Here is a 25393-nt window from a genome sequence, read left to right on the forward strand (position 1 = left end):
ACATGCTCAACTACTGAAGCCCATGCACCTAGATAGAGCCCGTGCTCCACAACAAGAGAAGTCACTGCAATGAGAAGCCTGTACACCTCAACAAAGAGTAGCTCCCACTCACCACAGCTAGCCCACGCACAGCAATAAAGACCCAATGCAGCCAAAAATAAAGAAATAAAATAAACTAAAAATAAAAATAGAAACATAAAAACATAACTTACCAAAACTGACTCAGAAAAAAATAAAAATCTGTATCTGTTTAAAATTTGCAATTTGTTAGCAGAACACATCCCACAAAGAATATCCTAGGCCCAGATGATTTCACTGGTAAACTCTATCAAACATTCAAGGAAGAATTACAGCAATCTTACAAAAATTCTTTCAAAAAATAGAAGAGAAGGAAATGCTTCTCACCTCATGTTACAAGGCCAAGAAGACACTAAAATCAAAACCTAACAAAGATATAACCAGAAAATAAAATTACAGATCGATATGTCATGAATATATATGCAAAAATCCTCAACAAAAAATATTACCAAGTTGAACCTAACGATACATAAAAAGAATAATATACCATGATCAAGTTAGTTTTTATTTCAGGAAACAATGATAGTTCAACATTTGAAAACCAGTCAATGTAATTCACCACATTAACAGAAAAAAGCATAAAAATCATATGATCACCTCTACAGATGAAGAAAAAACAACTAAATACACATTCATGAAAAAAAATTCAGCAAACTGGAAACAGAAATTTCTCGGCCTACCAGAGAATATAAATGAAAACCCTACAACTAGCATTATACTTAATCGTGAACTTGGGAACCCTTTCTACTATGATAAGGAACAAAGCAAGGATGTTCACTTTTACTACCTCTCCTCCATATTGTAATGAAAGACCTAGTTCATTCAATAAGACAAAAAAAAGAAGTGATTAAAAAGAATCCTAATAAGAATTCCCAACAAAACAGAATTTAAAGTGTATTTTAAAATATATTTATGCTTTCACTGAAAGTCAAAAGATCACTAATTTTACCTGAAGAGGACAGGATGTTAGGAAGATACATGAATTTCACTAACAAAAGCAGAATGTCCTCTGAAATGAACCCATGTTTCAAATTATAAAAAAGACCAAGAGAAAAATATCTTATCAATTTGCAGGTTGTCATCAAAACTTATCTGAGTTCCAAAGTTTGAGATGTCCCCAAAGGCTTGGTCCTTATCAACAACTATTCCTAACCAGAGCAATAGCCACAGATCTACAGCACAAAGGATTTTTCCTCTGCTGCTGGGCCTCTAGAAAAAGTTACCTTCAGACATACCCCAAGTGTGTCAATGAAAGTTTAGGTCCACAGCCACAGTTCATTCCCAGGCTCTGGAGCTAGGAGCTGATTTCAGACTAGCCCAAGGTCACAAGCAAAAATATTCAAAGCTATGATATTCACCTGAAGGTAAGGGGGCTTGAATAAATTCCTCCAAAAATGTCAGCAAGTCCACAGAACACAAAGGAACCATACAGTTAAACAGAGAGTGGGAGCATCTTTAAGAACACGTGCTCCAAAAAACATTATGGTTCTGATTTGTACACTTACAGTTAAGCATATTTTCGGGCACAATTTATTACTAAAAGTATTACAACCTAATTACAAATGTAAGTGTGGCCAAATCCAGAAATCCACCTATCAGAAAAAGGTCATGAACTCAATCAAAATGAATCATATAACCCACTGTAGATTTCTTTGGAAATCATTCCATTTCATAATCACTCAAAAAGAAGCAACCAGCGACTTCCCCAGCAGTCCAGCAGAGCAACCGAAAACTTGCTGTTTGCAAATGGAAAGCCCTTCATCTCAACATAATCATACGACAGCGGAATACAACGTTTTCTTAAAAAGAAAAAGTACCATGTACTGCTGCTATGGAAAACAGTATAGTGGTTCTTTAAAAATTAAAAATAGAATTAACATATGAACCAGCAATTCTACTTCTGAGTATATACCCAAAAGAATTTAAAGCAGAGTCTCAAGAAGATATTTGTACACTCATGTTCATTGCAGCATTATTCAAACAGCCAAAAGATAGAAGCAACCCAAGTTCCACCAGTAGATAAGTGAATAAACAAAATGTAGTACGTACATAAAACACAATATTATTCAGGCTTAAAAAGGAAAGATATTCTGACACATGCATGAATCTTGAGGTCATTTTACTAAGTGAAATAAGCCAGACAAAAAAAGAAAAATACTGTATGATTCCACTTCTGTGAAGTACCTAGAGCAGTCAAACTCAAAAGAGACAGAAAGTAGAATGCTGGTTGCCAGGAGATGGGAGGGAATGGGGAGTTAGTGTTTAATGGGTACAGAGTTTCAGTTTCGTAAGATGAAAGAGTTTTATGGATGGATGGTGGTGGTGGTAGGTAGCGAAACAATGTGAATGTACTTAATGCCACTTAACTAAAAAATGGTTAATACAGTATGTTTTATGCTGTGTATAATTTACCACAATTAAATTTCTTTTAACATAAAAAAGTAACATATACTTTTCCGAGTAAAGCATGATATATAGCTTATTCTTCATTCAGAAAAAAAATATGTCTCATAAACCAATGTGTCATTGAATCTGCTCACTCATGAATGTGATGAAGTATTAAGAGTTATCAGTCATCTATTCTACAGGGATGATGCAATGACTATAAGACGGAAAGCCCCAGCGCAAACATAAGCCCGGAGAAAGACACTATAACTTTACACATTCCTGCTGAAGTTATGACACATGACCACCTCCCATTAGAAAAATTCACTCGTTACAGGCTTATTATAGATGATGATGAAAATCTTTAGTAAGTGTATTTTTTTTTAAATGATACACTCATACAATAGAATATTATTTGGCCACAAGAACAGATGAAGTACTGACACATGCTACAACACGGATGAACCCGGACAACATTATGCTGAGTGAAAGAAGCCAGTCATAAGTGACCACATATTTTGTGGTTTCATTTACATAAAATGTCCATAATAGGTAAATCTATACAGACAGAAAGTAGATTGTGGTTGCTCAGGACTGGAGGGGATGGAATTCTGACAGCTAAACGGTATGTGGTTTCTTTCTGAGGTGATAAAATGTTCTAAAAATAACTGTGGTAATAGTTAAACATATCTGTGAGTATACTAAAAACCACTGACCTGTACACTTTAAACAGATGAACTGTATGGTATGTGAATTATATCACAATAAAGTTGTTTTTAAAAACCACATAAAGATTACAAAAGGGAATGTGATAAATGACAGAACTAAACAATGTCTTGCTCAACTTAAATTACTTCATTTAATAAAATTAAATTTTAATTTTGTTTTTGATTGATTTAAAGCAAGCCTTCTTTCTAAATCAGAGTTGTTTCTTCCAAGAAAAAAAATAAGAATTATGAAGGCAAAACAAAATTATGAAATAAAAACTATGAATTAACTATAGGCTACAATTAAAGTAAAAACCTGTTACTGAAGGAGTAGGAAAGTCACTTTGAGGAGATTAAGAGAAACAACCCACAGTTTTTTTTATAAGCAGCAGCTAACCCCAAGCAGGCACAGTGAATCTGCGACACAATAAGTGTTGTCTTCACCCTCTTGTGCCCATGACTCAGTCATCCCAAGGACCTTACTATGTTTCCACTGCTCCAATACTACAGGGTTTAAACGAACAAAAAAAAATAAAAAATAAAAAGGAAACAAACAAAATCAGTGCTCTTACCATTCCAACCTGGTCAATGGTGTCTTGAACTCTATCCAGAAGGACAGAAATTATCTCAGGGTGAACAGCTGTGATGGCCCCTAAAAGCTCTCGACCAACCTTTGAAAAAGTTTCTCTGGTGGACAGGGTGACATAAGATACCTAAAAGTAGGAGGGGGTGGAGATGGCATTTTTAATACCAATTTATCAGTAAAAAAACCTTCCCATACTTTATTTAGGGCGTTTTCAAGTAAAGTAGAAAGCATCTCAGATTAAGCATTGGCTCACACCATGTTCAAAAAGATGTCAAAACTTCAGAGAGCAGAGTTATCTACCTTGAGTCTGGAAGGTGGGGGGGAGAGGGATGGAGGGGAAAGGCAACTGTGTAACAGTGACTTTAAGTGCTGGATTGAGAAAACATTCCCAGAGTCCTCAAAGCAATTAAACAGTCCCTCCATATTAAAACTTTTCTAAATTTGAGGAAACCAATAACATGATGAAAATCAGAATGCATTTCATGGAAGTATCTATTCTCTCCAAAGGGAAAAATAAAAAATGAGATCCTCAATTACACGAGCTTCTAAAATATCAATGTTTACCAAGTCTTCTTAAACAATGGGCTCAAAACTACAGGTTACAATCCAATCATGCCAATGGCCAGCAGTTGTTTTTTTTTTTCTTTAATACAATGGAACACAACAGAAAAATAAGACAGTAGAATAAAATAGAACATAAAAATGTGAAAGTGCATCACAGTAAGATTAAGTATTGCTTCAATATCACACGTGTGTACACACACACACACGTGCACGCGCACGATCGGAATGTAGTTTTTACTGTGAGAACTGGTCAAAACACTTGAAATACCATTCAAGAGCATAAATATTACTTTAGCAATGGATCTTGAGAATTCCATTTAATATATGTGAAAATATACATTCTCCCCTCAATTTCTGCAGACCATGAAGATAGTTTGGAATCCCAGATCCACCTAGGCCTTCATCTCATGCATGGTTACAAAGTACAAGAAGAGAAACAGCTTAATAGGATATCTGATCCTGGAAAAGAACTTTAGATCACCCAGCTCTGTCATTCTCAAAATGGAATATCGAGGGGGATTATAATACACCTTCAAACATAATTTTACTTAAATTTGGAGGAAATTTTTTTATAAAGATAAACAGACTAATGCCAGCCTAAGTGAAAATGTGCACTTAAAATATATACAAAACTCCAAATAATGTTTTGGTAACCATTTGGGTTATGTTCCTCAACACATGGGGCCCAAAGCTCACCCTCTTCCACTGTCGGGGTGGCTCAGTGAAAATGTAAAGAAAGCAGAGATCTCACCCCGGCCTGTCATTTTACACATGAAGAAACTGAAGCCCAGAGAGTTAAGGTATCTTTTCTGATGTGAGATGGGCAATGAGCAGCAGAGTTAAAACAAAGCCAGATCGTCTAACTCTAGGTTCAGTATTATTTCCACCATCTCACTTAAGTTGGCTGGGAAGCCAGGTTTCCATGTTCCTGGCAGGGTTAGAGGAATGGAACTGAGGGGGGCAAGGATGGGGCAGGGGGACATAAGTATAAACACTACAAATGTCAGGCTGTGCCAGACTGTCTATTCCTTACCAAAACTCATACATCGAATGACAGGAGATAGCAGGGGAAACAGAATGTGCATGATTCATATTTTCAATACTTGTTATAGATTATCTCCGTCCACAAGTGCAGACAATCTAAGATTGTCACATTTTTTTAAAAAATTTTAATTTTTCCCAAGTGTTTTTTTTTGATTGTCACATTTTTTTTAAAGCAATCCCCAAAGAATCAACAGATGGACAATCCAAAAGAAAATATTTTTAGCTGATTTCTAAAACCTAATATTCTAACCTCATATATCTCCAGAACAATAATTTTTATGAAGTCTTCATCCACATTGGTTCTTCTGGCCTGAGCCATCTGAGCAAAAGTAGTTAGAAGGCAAATCTCTTCCGAGCTATTCATGGAAGAAAGACATTTCTCAAAGTTCACAAAATGTTCCGGGTCTGCAAGTACAAGAAAATTAAAGTGGGGCGAGAATAAACATATATCACTTTAATTACTCCCCCAAAGAGAAAGAAAATATAAAATTAAAACCCATTAAGAAATATTTAAACATACAAAACATCTTTGTTCCAGAGTGGATTTCTACAGGCATCAGGAAGAAGGTTGGACCAGATGACATTCCAACTCTAATGTTGCCTCAGGAACATTTAACAAGCTTCAGTTTCCTCATCTGTCTCAGGAGTTTATTTAAGATCAGATGCCATGTGACTGGTGAAGTGCTTTGTCAATGCAAAGCACTACTACTGTCAGTAGGCAAGACATCCTCAACGGCACACCTGAAGTTACTTGGTGATTGTCAGCCAAATGAATGGCAACCCTATTAATGAAAACTGCTAAGACTAGCAAACTACTCAGTATCAACATGACATTCCACACACACAAAAAATCTGCTTATAAATGGAAATTTGGGGCAAGAAATTAGCTATAATCATGACTGAAACACTGATTTAACAGTATGTTTTGCCTATTTCTCAGAGAATGCTCTGTAAGCAATATTACATTTTGTCACTAGGGGGCAGTCTTGATTAACAGCTTTGCCCATACGAGACAGAAAACTAAATGCTGCAAAGGCAAAGCTGTAAAGAGGGAAGAAAATAGTCTGTTTAAAAAATATATTTCCAATAGAACTTTTCACAGAAAGAAGGCAACAAGCCAACAGTTCTTTTCATATGTTTACACATTTGAGAAATCAAAGGCAGTTCATCAAATTTCCAGTATTTTCAAAATAACTCCATGGGGTTTTACCAACCCAACTTCCATTTCCTATCCCCAAATTGGGTTTATAATAGAATTTACTATTCAGAGCATTTGAGGAATAACGAAAACTGGAATCATTCTAATAAGTCAAAACAACAGTCTCTTAAATTTCAAAAAGATTACATATGAGTACTCAGAATAAAACATTCTCCCTTAGTCCTTCTAAAAGCCACGAAGAGAAAAGGCAGACGAGGTAGGAAAGGCAGACGCTACATATTCTGGCAAGGCTGTACCTTGGAGGTGCTTCTTGCACTCGGCAGGCGGGAGGGCAGTACAGAGCTTTTCCAGATTCCCACTCTCCACCTGGTGCATGAGGTAGAAGAGCTTCCAGAGCATCTGGACAGACAGTGTCCCGAAGGGCATCTCTGACATAAACAGCCAAATGCCAAGTCTGCATGTTTTAAGAAGAGCAGGAATAACTTTATGTATCAGTCAACTTTGCAATACTGAGAAAGCAGACATAAAAATTCTTAAATTTTTAAATCATGCTGCAGCAATTTTTCTAGCATGCTTCAGTCATAAACACCTCAAGAATGGATAACAATAACAGCAAATACACACAGAGCATTTAGTCTGTGCCAGGCACTGTTCTAATCACTACATCATCTATTTATCAGCTCATTCCAAACTGACTAAAACTGAGACAAGTACTATTATCGATACTACACCCAATTTACACATGAGGTTACTAAAACACACAGAGGGTAATAAGAGGCTGAGCTGAGTTTTAAACCAAAGATCTGGACTTCCTAGGTGGCACAGTAGTTAAGAATCCACCTACCAATGCAGAGGACATGGGTTTGAGCCCTGCTCCAGGAAGATAACACATGCCTCAGAGCAACTAAGCCCGTGCACCACAGCTATTGAGCAACTATTGAAGCCCATGCACCTAGAGCCCGTGCTTGGCAACAAGAGAAGCCACCACAATGAGGAGCCTGCACACCACAATGAAGAGTAGCCCCCACTCACCACAACCACAGAAAGCCTGTGTGCAGCAACAAAGACCCAACACAGCCAATAAATAAATAAATAAATACATAAAATAAACCAAAGATCCTTTTAAGATCCAGGCAGCAGAGAGGCTGCTTAGCTTGGACATATGGGTCTGAGCATGCGCACAGGTCCATGTGCACACACAGACACGTGCAGCTGGGGGCTGGGGGGAGAAGGGGAATCAAAAGCCCTCCATAACTCCTCACCCATCACCGAATGAAGTTCAAACTCCTCAGCTCTGAGTTCAAAGGCTTCCACAAAATAGCTTAGACCCATATTGCCAATCAGAGCCTTCTCTGCATTCATACAGACCACTTCTGGACAAGCCCGGAGAGAACTCCCCAACTCCAAGCCGCCAAACCTCCACTTGTGAGGCCTTCCCTTGATGTCGTCTTCAGCACTAATATGGAATTATAACCATACTTGACTATGGCATTATTATACCCTTTATCAGTGTTTTTCACACCATAGTGGGCAGAAAAAACCACCTGAGACTTTGTGGAAAATGCAGAATCCCAAGGCCCACCAAGGGATTCTGAGTTTGCAGGTCACAGCTGGGGCCCAAGAATTTGAATGTTTTACAGTCACCCCAGACGACTCAGACTCAAGTGGTCCTCAAACCACACAGTAAGAAACATAAATGTGTAATTTATGTACACATACTAGCATAAGCAACTTGAGAGCAGAAACCAAGTCTTGGAATAAACCATTCTGTAACCTTGAATCTTTTTTTTCATTATCCAGTACCTAAACCAGTATCTCAAAAACAATCAATACCCAGTAAATGCTTAATAACATTTTGTTATATGAATTTTATCTCAATTAAAAAAACATAAAAAAGAAAAACAGGGAGGTACTCAAAACTTGCTATATTTTTGGCAAAACTATAATTTAACCAATTATAAATAAACAATGTTTATTAAGAAAAAAATGAAATGAAATAGTGTCTGCTTAACCCACGTCTGTGGCCGACCAGGCCATTAGTGGTCCAAACCACCACTGACCTCGACTCTGAAAAGCAACAACTAGATTCCTGAACCAGAGTTGAAGAAATTTCTCTACGTGCAGGTATGTCAGGCTTCTGTCTTATTAAATAATTATCCTAACACCTCACATGGGACTTGACGTTCTTGTGTAAAGGATCCCAAAATAATGAAGCCTTAAAAGTAATGTCATAAGACAGTAAATATTTACAGCTACGAAATTCCCTATATGGTAGACATGAAGTAAGTCTGGCTTAGGTTTTTGTTGTCTATCTTTTTCTTTTTTTATTTATTTATTTATTATTTTTTGGGGGGGTTGTTGTCTATCTTTTGGTTTGGGTTTGTTTTCTTTTAGGTTGGAGGAATAGCTACTATCAGAAATTTCCACTGGAGTGCCAAATAAATTTAAATTTCATGGCTTTAAATATCTGGTTCTCACATGATGTATTTCTAAAATAAATTATACTCAAGAACAATAGCTCTCAGCATTTTCAAATTTAAAGCAATTACATGTGTGAATTACATATATAATATTACAGGAGGGCTCACAGCTCAATGTATAAGACCTAGCAAGGAACTAGAGTCTTTCCTCTAGAAAAGCTTTGCCTCTCATCTAAACAAACACAAGGTCAGGTGACAGGAGATCATAGCTGGAAGACTCTTCCCAGGCACCAGGCCAGCTTCAGTGAGCAGTTGCCACTGCATTGAACCCCCAGCAGGTTCTGCACAGGATCTGGTGACCTCATGAGACCACTAAATTATGGACAAGAATAATCTAAAGATAAACTTCTTTGCCTGAGTTCTGTTTATCTTAGACCCATACCTTTTGAGTGCCTAACAGTAGTTTTAAGACTTACTCAGAGTCCTGACCTTTCTCTAAATGAGCAGTTATTCCCTTCTTCATATGAAATCACACAAAAACCACCACCACCTAAATTTGAAAAGTCTCTTATGGTTTCAAAAGTCTCTCCACATGTTATTGCATTTCATCCTCATATCCATGAGATCAGTGGAACAGGGAGTATCATCACCATCACCATCTCCAGTTTATAAATGAACAAAGTGAGACCACAAATATTAAGTGATCTGCAAAAGGTAACAGTCTTGGCAGACCAGGACTTGAACCCACTACAAAACACACATAAATAAGAGGCTGAGACTATGAGGCCCGTGGCAAGACTGTCAACAGCTCAGAAGGCAGCAAAAGAGGGAGGGAGCTAGCAGTTCAGGAGTGGAGCTCGATGTGGCAGGAGGCCACTCATCTCCTTGCAGAGGACACAGTGCTGCAGCAGAACCTGCTCCCACACTTGGCCAGAAGCTCAGGGAAGACAGTGCAGGGTGAGCTGTCAACGTGCCTCAAACGTATCCTAGGCTGTAAGCAGCAGCAAAGATGGCATGATCAGAACACAGACAAGACAGGGGACCCAGACCCAAGACAGTCCTAGACCTTAAAACCCGCACAGTAAGACAACTTGAACAATGTACTGAGTGCCTACTCTGCCTCACTGGTTGGCTGGGTGTGAAATGCAATTCATCCCCTGCTCAAAGTTACCCCAAAAGTTAAGGGTGGCAAAACTGAGAGAGCAGAATCAGGTTATTTTAAGACTGAAATAAACCTGAGAGACCATTTCAGGCAATACTACAGACAAGGAAGCTAAGGCCCAAGAATTAACCCAAGATAAGAAACAGATGAAATACACTGAAATTGTAAGAGATCTGTTTCTTTTTTTTTTAAGGTTTACTTTTTTTTTTTAATTTAATTTTTGGCTGTGTTAGGTCTTAGTTGTGGCACACAGGATCTTTACTGCAGCATGTGGGATCCTCCGCTGCAGCACATGGGCTTCTCTCTAGCTGTGGCCCATGTGCTCAGTAGTTATGGCACTCGGGCTTAGTTGTCCTGTAGCATGTGGGATCTTAGTTCCCCGACCAGGGATCAAACCTGTGTCCCCTGCATTCGAAGGTGGATTCTTAACCACTGGACCATCAGGGAAGTCCCAAGAGCTTTATTTCAGTCAATGACTTTCACTCCAATCTTTCCACTCACCAGAGAGCTATTTCTCAACAATTATCAGCATATGTCTTACCTTTTGGCTTTCAGCACATGTAGGACGGCTCTCAAAAAGAGCTCATCAAACTCAACCTGTAGTTTCTCCACGGAGTAGGGCTGCAGGGCCAATCCCAAGCCTTGGTTGTAGCTCACATATTGGGCCCAGTGGTCACTCACATAGCCAAGGGTCATCCTGAGCGTGAGGAAAGACAATGCGCACTCAACACCAGCATCTTTATATTACATCTGAAGCATTACTTTATTCAACACGTATTTATTAAGCACTCACTATCTTATAGATTCCAAAGGGGATGCAATGGAGGGAAAAAACCCTACCCTCATGAAGCTTACATTTAGTGGAGGGCAAACAGACAATAAGCAAAATAAAATATGTAGTCTGTCACATGCTTGTAAGTGACATCGAGAAAAATCAGTAGGAGAGGGGAATAGAGTTTCTTTGGAGTGGGGAGGAGGGGCCTCACTGAAGCAGGACACGTGAGTAAAGACGAGACGCAGCCTCGGGGCTACCTAAGGGAAGAGCATCCAGGTACAGGAAGCAACCAGTGTGAAGGCTCTGTGGTGTGCTCGGTATGTTGGGGGAACAGCAAGGCAGCCATCGTACTAAAGTAAAGTAAGTGAGAGAGAGAATGGTTGGAGAGGAAATCTAAAAAGTGACAGGAAACCAGACCACGAAGGGCCCTGTAGGCCACTGTGAACACTCTGGCTTTTACTCTGAATGAGACTGGGAGCAGCAGGGTCTGAGCAGAGGAGTGATATGAGCTGACTCATGATTTACAAGAAACACTAGCAACCACTGTGAGAATAAGCTGGGGTGGGGGTGGGGAGGGGGTGGCGGTAAGGGAGCAAGGGCAAAAGCAGGAAGACAAGTCAGGTGGCTACTGTGATAGTCGATGAGAGATGATCTATGGTGGCAGAGTGAACATGGTGAGAAGAGGCTGAATTCTAGAAATAGCATGTTTCATTGATTCAAAGGGTGCACACCTTTCACACTTTAATCTTTACAACTGGAATGTGCATTAACATTGATGACAAGCCATAATGGGTGGCATTTTTTCTTTCTTAGTGTACAAAATATGTCTTAGCTTTAATGAAAGATGGTGTTTTGAAGGTAGAGATGATAGAATTGACCATTAGATTGGATGTGGGGTGTAAAAGGAGAAGCCAGAGATGACACCAGTGCTTTGGCCCAAGCAACTGGAAGAATAAAATTGCCACTTAACTGAAATTGAGAAGACTGTGAGAGGAGCAGTTTGAGAGGTAGGGAAAGTGAGCCCATTTGGGGATTATTAAATTATAATGATCATGAGTCATCCAAGTGGAGGTGCTTACAAGAAAGGTACAGGCTGAAAAGAGAACTCAGATTTTTTTTTTGCTTTTTCGAACTCAGTATTTTAACCATATTTAGACATTTAAAGATATGAGAATAGATGAAGTCCCAAGAAGCAAATTTGGATAAAGAGGTCCAGGGATGAAGCCCTGAGGCACTCCAACATTAAGAAGTCTGGGAGGTGAGAATGAAACAACCAAGGAGGCAAAAAAATGAATAGCCAGTGAATTTGAGGAGAAACCGGGAGAACATGGTATCCTGGAAGTCAAGCAAAGAAAATGCTTCAAGGAAAAGTGACCAACCATGACAAAGGCTGCTGTATGACCTGTGAGAGGTAAAGCACGATGAAGACTGAGAGGGGGCCACTGGATTAGTTAGTAGCACAAAGTTCATTAGCAACCTTCATTCTTCAAAGCTATTTGGGTTATGTTGGGGGGGAAAGCCTGACTGTGGAGAGTTCAAGAATTTCAGGGCAGGGAGGAGATATGGGGATATATGTATACACATAGCTGAGTCACTATGTTGTAGAGCAGAAACTAGCACAACATTGTATAGCAATTATACTCTAATAAAGATGTATTAAAAAGAAAAAAGAAAAAGAATTTCAGGGCATCTTGTATTATTTACCAGCTTTATGAAGCTGAAGGATACATATCTAAAATAATTAAAATCAATTATGTTTTGGGAACAAAAGTACGGAGTTGGAGAAGTTTTACAGTTTTTTGAAAGTTTTCTTTCAAGGTAAGGGAGGCTGGAAGAAACAGCAGTGTATTTACACTGTAAAGACAGAAAAATTGATGATACACAAAAGAGGATACAAAATTAATTCAATGAAAAGCAGTACATTTCTCAGAATTTATTCATATTTGATAATAAAAACATAAACCTACCTTTCACACAAATAAATGATAATGTTTTCCCAATTCAAATACAGTGGCCACTGATGAAGTCTTTGCAATTTTCTTTAAATGGTATTTTATAGAAATCAGAATAAGAGTAAGTAAGAGAGAAAACAGGGAAATAATAATGTAAAAGAGCTACTGCCAATTTTCCATAGCTACATGGCAATTCTCAGGCAAAAGCTAGGAGGCAGAAGAAAAGAGAGTAAAGAAAGGCGAAAGACCCTGTATTTCCTTTGACCACTTCTTTGACCCCTTCTCTCTGGCCAAGTTCAACCCAGCAGCTGCTCTGAGATCTTGACTCCAAAAACAATTGTCTAGCAAACCAGTTTGAGATTTGAGATAATTAACCAAATTATATTTGAGATCATTAACCAAATATTCTGACTGGAAGTATTTACTTAAAATTCCCATCAGGTAGATGGAGAAGAAAAAAATTCTTACTTTTATGAGAAATAAGACCTGAACTATACCACTAAAATGCCCATCATCCCAATTACACAGCATCTGTGACTGACCAGGGTGAAAGTTAATAGAAACAGACGTACCAAGAGCAGTATTACCTGATCATATAACCAATTCTCTTGACAAACTGCCTATAGCGTGCTCTATTGAAGGTTTCTAACCCCACAGCCAGAAGTTCCACTAAGGAGTTAGCAAAGGCAAAAATTTTCATCACCTCTTGAGGTCTTGTTGTTTCAGGTAAATAATCACCTAGAAGTTAATCAAAGAAAAGGAAAAAAATTATAATTACTATGGAAAAACACTGAACAATACGGATGTCAACATATTAATGAGGAAACAAAGCCAAGATAGAGAATTCCCATTGCTCTGGCTCCTATGTCAACATAAAATGGGAAACTTGAGACAAAGCACAAAATTAAAACCATTTATTAAAGCTGGGCAATGTGCAAGCTAGTCAACCTTTTTTGCATTTAAGCACCAGGGCGGAAACTACAATCACAAGAGACAGGAAGGAAGCCTTGCCACAGTGATGCAATCATCTCTGTATAGTATGGCCAGGCACGGGGAACCCGAATCAGGAACCTGCATGAGACGACTTGATGCTAAGTTCCTGTGTTTGAGTTTGTCCCTACCACACTTTACGTATGGAAAAAGAAATTAGTCTACCTTTTGCTTTAAACCCAAGAAGATGTTGAAAGAGTTCATGAAATGGGAACTGTGATAGAAGAATAATCAAGTCATCTTCATTAAGGAGAATCCAACTGGTCTCAGGGTCTTCATCCTAAGGGAAAACATGCAGAATCATGCCAGCTGATTTGATCAGATGACACCACAGTCTAGAGTTACAGGAGCTGAATTATCACAGCTCTCAGTGGTACACGTGTGGTATTCTCATGAGTCCTCGCAGACGTCTCCTCCAGGACAGAGATTTATACTATCAGTTCTATTAGGTGACCTCTAAATCCCCTAAAACTGCAAGCACAATTTTATGTGTATCTAAGTCATATCTATTCTTCAATGGCTGAAACTGCTCTCATTAAATTTCCATCCCAAAGAAGATGAAAAATAATTCCTCTAGCATAGGGATCTTACTATAAATCTCAGTGATTTGACAGCATCAGTTAAAGAATCATGCACTGAGTCCAAGTTATTTTATCTACAAGTCTTTTTTATCAAGAAGTAATTAGCACTTGCTATGGATAACCAAAGTTCTGTTGTCAATTAGTGCTGCTGAAAACAGGATAAAAATAACAGCGGTCATACACAGGGATCACATAGGGGAAATAGTTGGTGTTTTTTGTTTGATACAGAGCACTAAAGTCTCCTTAGAAACCAAACTGATCTGTGTCCTAAGATATGCTACATTCCAAAGGGAATACTGTAAAAGGACCCAGAGATTTTGAAGAATTATCACCTCAATTTCAACAAGGGACTAAGGCAATTCATTCATAATTTCCTGAAGCCACTCATTTTTTACCCTCTTACATGTCCTAAATGGCTAGCAAACAAGAGCCTCCGAAATTCCATCTAAAGCAGTTCTCAGCTCTGGCTGCACATCAGAATCACAATGGAGGCTTTTATATTTGGGTGTCTGGGTGTGGGCCAGGGCTTTTAAGTTGCATAGGTGGTTCTAATACACAGGCAGTGTCAAGAAACCACTAACGTGGACGATTCACAGTGCCTTCTGCCCATGGCCTTTTCTGAGTCAACAGCACTCCCAGTATTCCCTCCCCAGGCTCTTGAATCCACTCAACATCCAGGGAGTGCTAACCAAGAGCCAGACACAATTCCAGAGTCCTTAACCATTACCTGTCTTTGAGATTAAATGCAGGAAATCTACCAGAAAAAAAGACTTTTCTCTCTTAGGAGAGGCCAGTCTTGGGGGGGAGGGGACCTGCTCCATAACAATCTTTAAAAGACCAATTTGGGACTTCCCTGGCAGTCCAAAGGTTAAGACTCGGCACTTCCAATGCAGTGATACAGGGGACTCGGGTTTGATCCCTGGTCGGGGAACTAAGATTCCACACGCCGTGCAGTGTGGCCAAAAAAAAAAAAAAACAGTCCGATGTGCAGCAGTTCCTGAGAAGCTCTCTCCAGGATGACTGTTCAATCTCTAGCGAAGAAGTCTGCTCATCCACATCATTTACCACCATACAACCGCCTCCTACAAGTCCCAGGAAGAGCACAATGAGTGTGAAGGGGCTCCTGGTCCTGAATGAGCACCTGGATAAATACACACACATGATCCCACAGCTGCCATGCTGTCATTCTAAGGAATGTCCACTGCAAACTTTCAATTCCTTTTAAAGAAAGGGTTTTAGTAAATTCAGTTCCTGGCCAACCTTGGACAAGCACATCATATCAGAAAATGGACCATAAAAATGCACTAGGTAGGGCTGATAACTAGCTAGGAAAAAAAAAATGCTTACCAATACACTATGTATTTAGCAGAAAGAGAAGTCAATAAATGTTATCTTGAGAAACTGGGGATTTTTCTGTTTGTTTTGTGCTTTGTATGTTTGTTTGCTTTTGGCCATGTTGCGCAGCATGTGGGATCTTAGTTCCCTGACCAGGGATCGAACTCGTGCCCCCTGCAGTAGAAGTGCAGAGTCCCAATCACTGGACCACCAGAGAATTCCTGAGAAACTGGGTTTTTTTTTTTAAAGCTCTTTATTGGAATATAATTGCTTTACACTCTTGTACCAGTTTTTGAGGTACACCAGAGTGAATCAGCTGCATTTATACATATATATCCCCTCCCTCCTGCGACTCCCTCCTACCTGCCCTGTCCTGGCCCTCTAAGGCATCACCCATCATCGAGTTGATCTCCCTTTGTTATACAGCAACTTCCCACTAGCTATCTGTTTTACAGTTGGTAGTGTATCTCTGTCTATGCTACTCTCTCACTTCATCCCAGCTTCCCCTTTGCCCCTCACCCCCCACCCCAGACTCGTGTCCTCAAGTCCATTCTCTACATCTGTGTCTGCACTCTTGCCCTGTCACTGGGTTCATCAGTACCATTTCTTCAGATTCCATATATATGAGTTAGCATACAGTATTTGTTTTCCTTTTTCTGGCTTACTTCACTCTGTATGACAGTCTCTAGGTCTATCCACCTCATGACATATAGCTCCGTTTCATTCCTTTTTATGGCTGAGTAAATAGTCCATTGTATATATGTGCCACATCTTCTTTATCTATTCATCTGTTGATGGGCATTTAGGTTGCTTCCATGTCCTGGCTATTGTAAAGAGTGCTGCAATGAACATTATGGTACAGGTTTCTTTTTGGATTATGGTTTTCTCTGGGTATATGCCCAGGAGTGGGATTGCTGAGTCATATGGTAGTTGCATTTTTAGTTTTTTAAGGAACCTCCAAACTGTTTTCCAGAGTGGCTGTACCAACTTACATTCCCACCAACAGTGCAGGAGAGTTCCCTTCTCTCCACACCCTCTCCAACATTTATTGTTTCTAGATGTTTTGATGATGGCCATTCTGACCGGAGTGAGGTGATACCTCATTGTGGCTTTGACTTGCATTTTTCTAATGATTAGTGATGTTGAGCATCTTTTCATGTGTTTGCTGGCCATCTGCTTGTCTTCTTTGGAGAAATGTCTATTTAGGTCTTCTGCCCATTTGTGGATTGGGTTATTTGCTTTTTTGGTATTAAGCTGCATGAGCTGCTTGTGTATTTTGGAGATTAATCCTTTGTCCGTTGCTTCATTGGCAAGTATTTTCTCCCATTCTGAGGGTTGTCTTCTTGTCTTGTTTATGGTTTCTTTCGCTGTACAAAAGCTTTTAAGTTTCATTAGGTCCCATTTGTGTACTCTTGATTTTACTTCCATTATCCTAGGAGGTGGGTCATAAAGGATCTTGCTTTGATGGATGTCATAGAGTGTTCTGCCTATGTTTTCCTCGAGGAGTTTTATAGTGTCTGGCCTTACATTTAGGTCTTTAATCCATTTGGAGTTTATTTTTGTTCATGGTGTTAGTAAGGGTTCTAATTTCATTCTTTTCCATGTAGCTGTCCAATTTTCCCAGCACCACTTATTGAAGAGGCTTTCTTTTTTCCATTGTATATTCTTGCCTGCTTTGTCAAAGATAAGGTGTCCATATGTGTGTGGGTTTACCTCTGGGTTCTCTATTCTGTTCCATTGATCTACCTTTCTGTTTTTGTGCCAGTACCATACTGTCTTGATCACTGTGGCCTTGTAGTATAGTTTGAAGTCAGGAAGCCTAATTCCACCAACTCCGTCTTTCCTTCTCAAGATGGCTTTGGCTATTTGGGGTCTTTTGCGTTTCCATACAAATCGTAAGATTTCTTGTTCTAGCTCTGTGAAAAATGCCGTTGGTAATTTGATAGGGATTGCGTTGAATCTGTAAATTGCTTTGGGTAAGACAGTCATTTTCACAATGTTGATTCTTCCAATCCAAGAACATGGTATGTCCCTCCATCTGTTTGTGTCGTCTTTGATTTCTTTCATCAGTGTCTTATAGTTTTCTGCATACAGCACTTTTGCCTCCTTAGGCAGGTTTACTCCTAGCTATTTTATTCTTTTTGTTGCAATGGTAAATGGGAGAGTTGCCTTAATTTCTCTTTCTGCTCTTCCGTTGTTAGTGTATAGGAATGCAAGAGAGTTCTGTGCATTAATTTTGTATCCTGCTACTTTACTAAATTCATTGATTAGTGCTAGCAGTTTTCTGGTAGAATCTTTAGGGTTTTCTATGTATAATATCATGTCATCTGCAAAGAGTGACAATTTTTTCTTCTTTTCCAATTTGGATTCCTTTTATTTCATTTACTTCTCTGATTGCTGTGGCTAACACTTTCAAAACTATGTTGAATAATAACAGTGAGAGTGGATACCCTTGTCTTGTTTCTGCTCTTAGAGGGAATACTTTCAGTTTTTCACCATTTAGAACAATGTTGGCTGTTGGTTTGTCATATAAGGCTTTTATTATGTTGAGGTAATTTCCTTCTATGCCCATTTTCTGGAGAGTTTTTATCATAAATGGCTGTTGAATTTTGTCAAAAGCTTTTTCTGCGTCTATTGAGATGATCACATGGTTTTTATCCTTCCATTTGTTAATATGATGTATCACATTGATTGATTTGCATATATTGAAGAATCCTTGCATCCCAGGGATAAACCCCACTTGATCATGGTGTATGATCTTTTTAATGTGCTGTTGGATTCTGTTAGCTAGTATTTTGTTGAGGATTTTTGCATCTATATTCATCAGTGATATTGGTCTGTAATTTTCTTTTTTGGTGACATCTTCTGGTTTTGGTACCAGGGTGATGGTGGCCTTGTAGAATGAGTTTGGGAGTATTCCTCCTTCTGCTATATTTTGGAAGAGTTTGAGAAGGATAGGTGTTTGCTCTTCTCTAAATATTTGATAAAAGTCGCCTGTGAATCCATCTGGCCCTGGGCTTTTGTCTGTTGGAAGGTTTTTAATCACAGTCTCAATTTCCGTACTTGTGAGAAACTGGGTTTTGATGATTAAATTCTCACCAAAAACAGAAAACTATCTTCCATCTTTCAAATGAGAAGATCTACATAAGAAGTTTGTAAGCATTATGACAGAACCTTGGTAAGATATAGCTCTTTATGATACAGACTCAGAGTATCCGTAGGTGAGATCTCAAGCCCAGAAAATTGTTGCTACATAAAAGAAAATCCTAACAGAAAGTGCACATAATATGTAAATACTCTCAGGTTCCAAACTCTCCCAGCTGAACAGGGAGACAGCCTAAAGAAGGGCAGCAGCAGACACACTGTCTCAGAGCATAAGCTCCAGAGGCTCCACATTTAATGATGTGTGATTTGGGACAAATTCTCTCACCCCAACCTGCACCTGTTTTCTCATTGCTAAAACAGAGATGAAAACAGTACTTAGCTTGCAGGGCTGTTGAGAAAATTAAATGGGCTAATATGTGAGAAGTGCTTAGAATGACACTTGGCACATAAAAAGAAGAGCTCAGAAATGACTAATCAAAATGCTGTAGACATGACGAGTTACCTCTTCTCCTCCCTCGTCTACTAGTGTCCACGTCCCAGATGCAGGCCCCGAGGAAGATGGATTCCACTCACTGGGCTTCATGTGGCACAGGAACTCGGCTCGATTTCTAAAGGACAAAGAAAATTACTCCAATCACATAAACATAAACACAGAAAGCCCACTACATGCATCCTAGGTCATCTACTTGCCCTGAAGAAGAGTCAGACATCAACCCTATCTTCAAATGGTTTGAACTAGCAAATAAGAAATAATAACTAGCTAAAACTCAAGGAGACCAAAGCCTCTCTAATCGTGGTGTAGAGACCACGGCCATTCTGGGTCAATAATGACAAGGAAGGCAGAGAAGCAGTTATGTCGGCACAGCACCCGCCCAGAGCAGGGCCTCAGTACACCGAGGACCACACAGTACCTGGACTCTAGTGCTTACAAAGTGTTCAGGAAACATGCTTTACTGAATAAAAAAGGATAATCTGCAGATAATGCAGAAGCTTGTTTGGGGGAAAAGTACATCTAAACCCCACATACAGGAGCAGCCCCTGTATCCAGGCAATGAGAGAGAGGAATCTGGGGGAATTCCTGCCAGCCAGGCTTTCTCAAGGTGTTGGCTGGACCTAATGAGCCAGTGTAACCAGAGAAGTTTCTTCTCTGAGACCACCACCTGGTTCTCAGCTCTCTACTCCTTCCTCTCTGGCCTGACTCTGAATATTCAGCCATTCCCTTCTTTCACCAGGAGCTCTTCTCAAGGACTTCCAACTTCCAATCCAAGGGGCTCCAGTCCTGCAGCTCCATGTGTCCACTGGGAGCTGTCACTCGGATGTGTTCACCTGTAAGCCCCAATGACCTCAAATTTTCCTCCTTACCTAACAGCTCTCCTTTCTGTCTTTGCAGCCTGTTAGGGCTGCCAATACCCTCTCAGTCACTCAGACTCAAGAGTCTACAGAGTTAGGTCTGAGCCTTCTCTTTCCCACATTTTCCTTATTTAATCAGTTACTTAATCCTCTCCTAGGAAGATGACCTTCCCATTCCCCACCTTCTCCTTCCCACTACCATCACCCCAATTCAGGCTCGTGGACAGACAGGCTCTCCTGGATCAAGAGCCAGTGGTAGTAACACAGTTCAAGGTCACCTAGACACTGCTCTGCTCCTCCCCCACTTAAGGATGTGGCCTCTTGATGCTCGACTGGATTCCAGAGCCAGGAGAGTCAGAGGTCTGCAACCGTAATTCAATGAATCAGAAGCGCATCTTCTACCTCCGATCCATTCTAATCTTCCTCAAATACAACTTTTACCCTTTTTCGAAAACCCTCAACTGCTACAAAGGCCAGACCACCTCAAATCTCTGTCTTAATTTCAAGGTCTTCTATAATCCGACTCACGCTAGTTGTTCATCTTTATTACCACCTCACACACGCCCCTTCACTCCAGCCAAGCTGATCTCCGATCTGTCCCCTCCTATCCTTCCCTGTACTTTGGGCCACTGGTTGTTGTTCTCCCACCTACAATGCCCTCTCTACTTCTCTCCTGCTACAATCAGTTTCACTCTTCAAACCCAGCTCATCCACCTGAAACCCTCTGACTACTCCACTCTACTCTCTTTACTTTCTTCATTTCTAATGCATCTATCATAGCTTTACACAATTTAGCACTTGAATCTCTTTGTGCTTTTTTTCCCCTCTGCTACAAAATCTCTCCTTCTAAGGAACAGATCATCCTTTTTTTCTCCCCAGAGCACCACAATGACATATATGACAGGAGTGGCAAATCCACTAAAAAGGGGGACCCCCAAAAGTTAATCAGTTAAAAAAAAAGGCAGTTAAAAGGGTCACTTTGGGAAAAAGGTATTAAACCCAAAGAAAACCTGCAATGTTAAATTCCAGAATGCTGACTCTTCCCTTAGCAACTGTTTGGATCTGGGCAGTTTAGGAGGTCAATTGCTTGACAGAACATTTTAATTTGTACCTCACAAAGCTCTTCCACACTTACTTGACAGGAGACATTAGCAGGGCAAGGGACTGCATAAAATGAAAGACCCCTGACGGGTTATTCAACACTTTGATCTGAAATCAGAAAAGGAAAAGGCATACTGTAGAAAACCAACAACCCAAGTATCCATAATCTTAGTTCACCAGCATTCTGACAAAGGGAACTGTTAAGAAAACAAAAATGGAACTGGCACCTCATCCACAAGAGTGAGAACACCTCGTGGGTTACCTGGCAGTACTGACTGGGCTGTACTCAGAGAACAGAGATAACTGAGCCACTGACATCAATTACTTGAAACAATATGGGAGGGAGGATTATGCTGCTATCTTAATCCAAAGATATATAAAAACAAAAGAATCTCCTCTCTACCTAAAAAGATTCAAATTTCTTGCCACCAGAAATACTAAAGGAACAGTAGCATGGAGAAGCTGAACTTGGCATACATTTGGCTCCTACCCACCCATCTGAGGGATTGCTATGAGTAACAACACAACCCAAAGGCAAGCAGCAGAGAGGAGAAACTATAAACCATATAATCAGTGCCTAAATGGACCACAAAGACCTGAGAGCTCTGCTAGTATTAAAGCACTCTGAGAAGCTTGTGGCTTCTTTTTCATCCATATCAACTGTAGTGTGAGACAGATTAATTTAGGATGCTGTGTTGAATACTACAGAAAAAAGTCCTAGCAAGCCTTCCTGCACAGAAATTTTACGGAATTAAAAACTACTGAACCTACTAAGCCAGACTACAGCTGAACTTCTGCACTGTTATCTTCATTTCATCAATTTGGGTTGGTCCAAGAAGTTGAAGCATAACAACTCCTACGAACATAGACTGGATATATCCTAATACTTTTACTTTAAATATCACTATTTTTTAAGTAGGCTTATTTTTTAAAGCAACTTTTTCAGGAAAAATGTTTAACAAAATCTCCCCTCATTCTCCTCAAAATGAGAATGCCATTCATCATACCTGGATGAAAGGAACAGCCCATTTACTAACACCAGCCGGGCATCGAAGAATATGGTTTAGAAGGAAGAGGTGATCTCCAGGACAACCAACTCTTTGTAACACTGATACCTGAACAACAAAGGACATAGAGTTTTACTGTTTATAAAGACAAACGTTTCTAGGGGTCTAATGCAATCTTACCCAATATTTAAATACATGTGATCTTTCAAAAGAGTAACCAGATCTAAGATATACCATTGACTGGTTGACTTTCTACCACAGAGGTACACAGAGGCCTATGAATCTATGAGCACTATGATAAAAACATCCTAAGTCATGTCTCTGAAAGGCCAATTTTTATTACCTGGCAAATGACAAATCACTAATGTTCCTGGCCATGTGTGAACAGATATGAGTCAAGTAGTTTAATCTATTCCCAGTTTGTAATAGTTTCTCAAATCCAAGTAAGTATGATTAAAACCTCAGGCCATATCTAAGAACTCTAGCATGAACCTAAAAAAGCACCCAAGGCAGCCCCACTGAGAAACAGAACCAGTAAACCAACAAACTCTCCCCCCATAACACATCTAATATGTTTCCTAAATTTTGCAAATTCTGATTCCTTTCTTTTTTCCCCTTAATTTTTTTTTTTTTTTTTTTTTTGGCTGCACCACACAGCTTGTAGGATCTTAGCTCCCCAACCAGGGATCAAACCCACACCCTCAGCAGTGAAAGCATGAAGTCCTAACCACTGGGAAACCAGGGAATTTCCCCCCCAAAATTTATAAAGTATGACTAAATACAGCATTAAACATAAGGTGATAAAAAAAGTGATATGAACAACTTTTAGCTCACACACCTAAATTCTGAATACATATCTAGTCTTAAATTCAGCATGTTTCCCACATTTCCACTTCCTCCTAAGTTGAAGGCAGGAGATCATTTAGCATAAAGTTTATCAGAGAGAGAAGCACTGTGTGCTTAATAATGCACTAAGTAAGGATAACTTTTTCCGTGTGTCATGAGCAAAGAAAATGTCACTAACATAGTAAACAAATTAGCTGAAGAAGCTACTGAAGAAAAACCATAAGGAAATAAGAGATAATTCTTAAATCATCAGGGAAATAATAGAAAAGCTACTATGTCTGTTTCCTCACCAATCTCTGCAGCCAGAGGAGAACATCATCATGGAACTGAGTATCTTCATTAACTCTCCTGGTGAACATGAACAAGACACTAATGCACTCCTTCAGCTGACACAGATCAGAGGGAATGCTTTCTACCTGTTTAGAAGCTATAAATTAAAAAGAGAAGTAAATGAGTCCCATATAAATGGTATTTAGGGGAGAATTTTTAGTGTCTCCGCTTAAAAAAAAACAAAATCAAAAATAAACTATTCAAAATATTTAATTCAGATGAAAATCCATGGAGAAAAGTTGCATCAAAATATCTGAGTTTGCACTAAATATGTAAACTGAAAAAAGTATTTAACTTTGTGAAGTATTTCAAAGCAAGAAAAAATCAGCTTCATCAAAATTTATTTTTTACATAAAAATCAACAGGTATCTGGCCTAGCCCCAGCTCTTTGATTAGTTATGAAAACAGTAAGGGGGGAGGATTTTTTATTTTAAATGATCCTAATATCTCTCCAAGAAATAAAACCTACATAATTTATACTTAAAACATCATGTAGTAAAAGCTGATTTCTTAAAAAAAAAGAAAAAAGAAGAAAAATTAAGAACATTATAAACGCTCTTATGAAAATTAAACACCCCAACAAAACAAACAGGCAAAAATAAAGTGCAACAGACAGAGAATGAAGAAGTGTTCTGATTATTAGTTTTAGAATGCAAAACTGTATTTGGACTTGAATTGGTAACAAGCACATAAATTAGGACAGTAAGAGACATTAATGATAAAAAGCAAACTTTTTATTATTAATGTCTCACTGGCTTCCTAGAGAAGCAGAGAATGACAGCCCATGGGGAAAGGAGACCTGGCACTGCTCCTAAGAAATGTTATTAAGGCAGATCTCAGTCCTACATTGGGGGAGGCAAAGTAAAACAGCAAGCACAAATAGTCCCTTATAATATCAATCAGCACACAATCAATTCAACCAGAATGTATCCCTCAATTCTTTTTTCATTTTAGATCACAAAAAAGAGTGAGGCTTTCATTACTTACACACCTTGGCCTTCCTGATGAATTGCTAAAGATCTCAAAACAGCAGAACTATTGAGTAATGTGTAGATGTAAGATTCCACTTGCAATCGTGAGAGCACAGAAGTGTAAGAATGCAGAGCCAGGGTCTGGTGAAGGTGCTCAGATTTGGCATCAAACAGTTTTTTTAGCTCTCCCAGTGCATTTTCATTCATCTCCACTCTCTGGTAGCGATGATGGCCTGAAACTTTCACTTGATCTGCACAGATACCCTAGCAGTGGACAAAAGGGTAAGATATGAAGCCAGTTACACCTTGTTCTTGAAGCCTGTATACAATACACAAGCTTCGGTACCATCTTCAAAGAGCTTATGAATCACAAGGAGGGAACAATACTACCACATAAAAAACAATAAAGCTACTATATAACTAGGCGCCAAAGAGTATATGTCAATCACAAAGGCATCACAAGTTCAGAGAAGAGAAGAGAGACCCTAAGATGAAGTAGGTGGGGAAACGTACAAGAATACAATAGAGCTTGTCTCTGAGACCCTCATGATTGACAATCTTACCTTCTACTTTATAAACACTGAGGTCAATGTGATATCCCCTCAACTTCAAGAGACCTCAAAACATCTCTGTACTTACCCTTATCATTCTTTGTAATTCTGCTCAAAACAAAGAAACCCCTCTTGGGACTTCCCTGGTGGTGCAGTGGTTAAGAATTCACCTGCCAATGCAGGGGACTTGGGTTCAATCCCTGGTCCGGGAAGATCCTACATCTCTCGGAGCAACTAAGCCCATGCACCACAACTACTGAAGCCTGCGCACCCTAGGGCCCACATGCCAAAACTACTGAGCCCGCAAGCCGCAACTACTGAAGCTTAGAGCCTATGCTCCACAACAAGAGAAGCTACTGCAATGAGAAGCCCATGTACCACAACGAAGAGTAGC

The 25393-nt window shown here is 39.4% G+C and overlaps 1 protein-coding gene across 2 annotated transcripts in view; it reads right to left on the reverse strand.

Moving 5' to 3' along the window:
* EPG5 (ectopic P-granules 5 autophagy tethering factor) overlaps nucleotides 1–25393 on the reverse strand; it is a 120684-nt gene that overhangs the window by 78558 nt on the left and 16733 nt on the right. For both annotated transcript variants that reach the window (XM_057698547.1, XM_057698546.1), the window contains exons 3-13: nucleotides 24469–24712; nucleotides 23438–23574; nucleotides 22302–22409; nucleotides 21329–21402; nucleotides 19346–19451; nucleotides 13988–14102; nucleotides 13420–13570; nucleotides 10647–10802; nucleotides 6820–6977; nucleotides 5615–5769; nucleotides 3743–3883 (exon numbers count right to left, since the gene is read on the reverse strand). In XM_057698547.1, the coding sequence (XP_057554530.1) occupies nucleotides 3743–3883; nucleotides 5615–5769; nucleotides 6820–6977; nucleotides 10647–10802; nucleotides 13420–13570; nucleotides 13988–14102; nucleotides 19346–19451; nucleotides 21329–21402; nucleotides 22302–22409; nucleotides 23438–23574; nucleotides 24469–24712 (1545 nt within the window). The remainder of the gene's footprint in view (nucleotides 1–3742; nucleotides 3884–5614; nucleotides 5770–6819; nucleotides 6978–10646; nucleotides 10803–13419; nucleotides 13571–13987; nucleotides 14103–19345; nucleotides 19452–21328; nucleotides 21403–22301; nucleotides 22410–23437; nucleotides 23575–24468; nucleotides 24713–25393) is intronic.

This window comes from Hippopotamus amphibius, chromosome 11, assembly GCF_030028045.1.
Source record: "Hippopotamus amphibius kiboko isolate mHipAmp2 chromosome 11, mHipAmp2.hap2, whole genome shotgun sequence".
In the NCBI taxonomy this organism is placed as follows: domain Eukaryota; kingdom Metazoa; phylum Chordata; class Mammalia; order Artiodactyla; family Hippopotamidae; genus Hippopotamus; species Hippopotamus amphibius.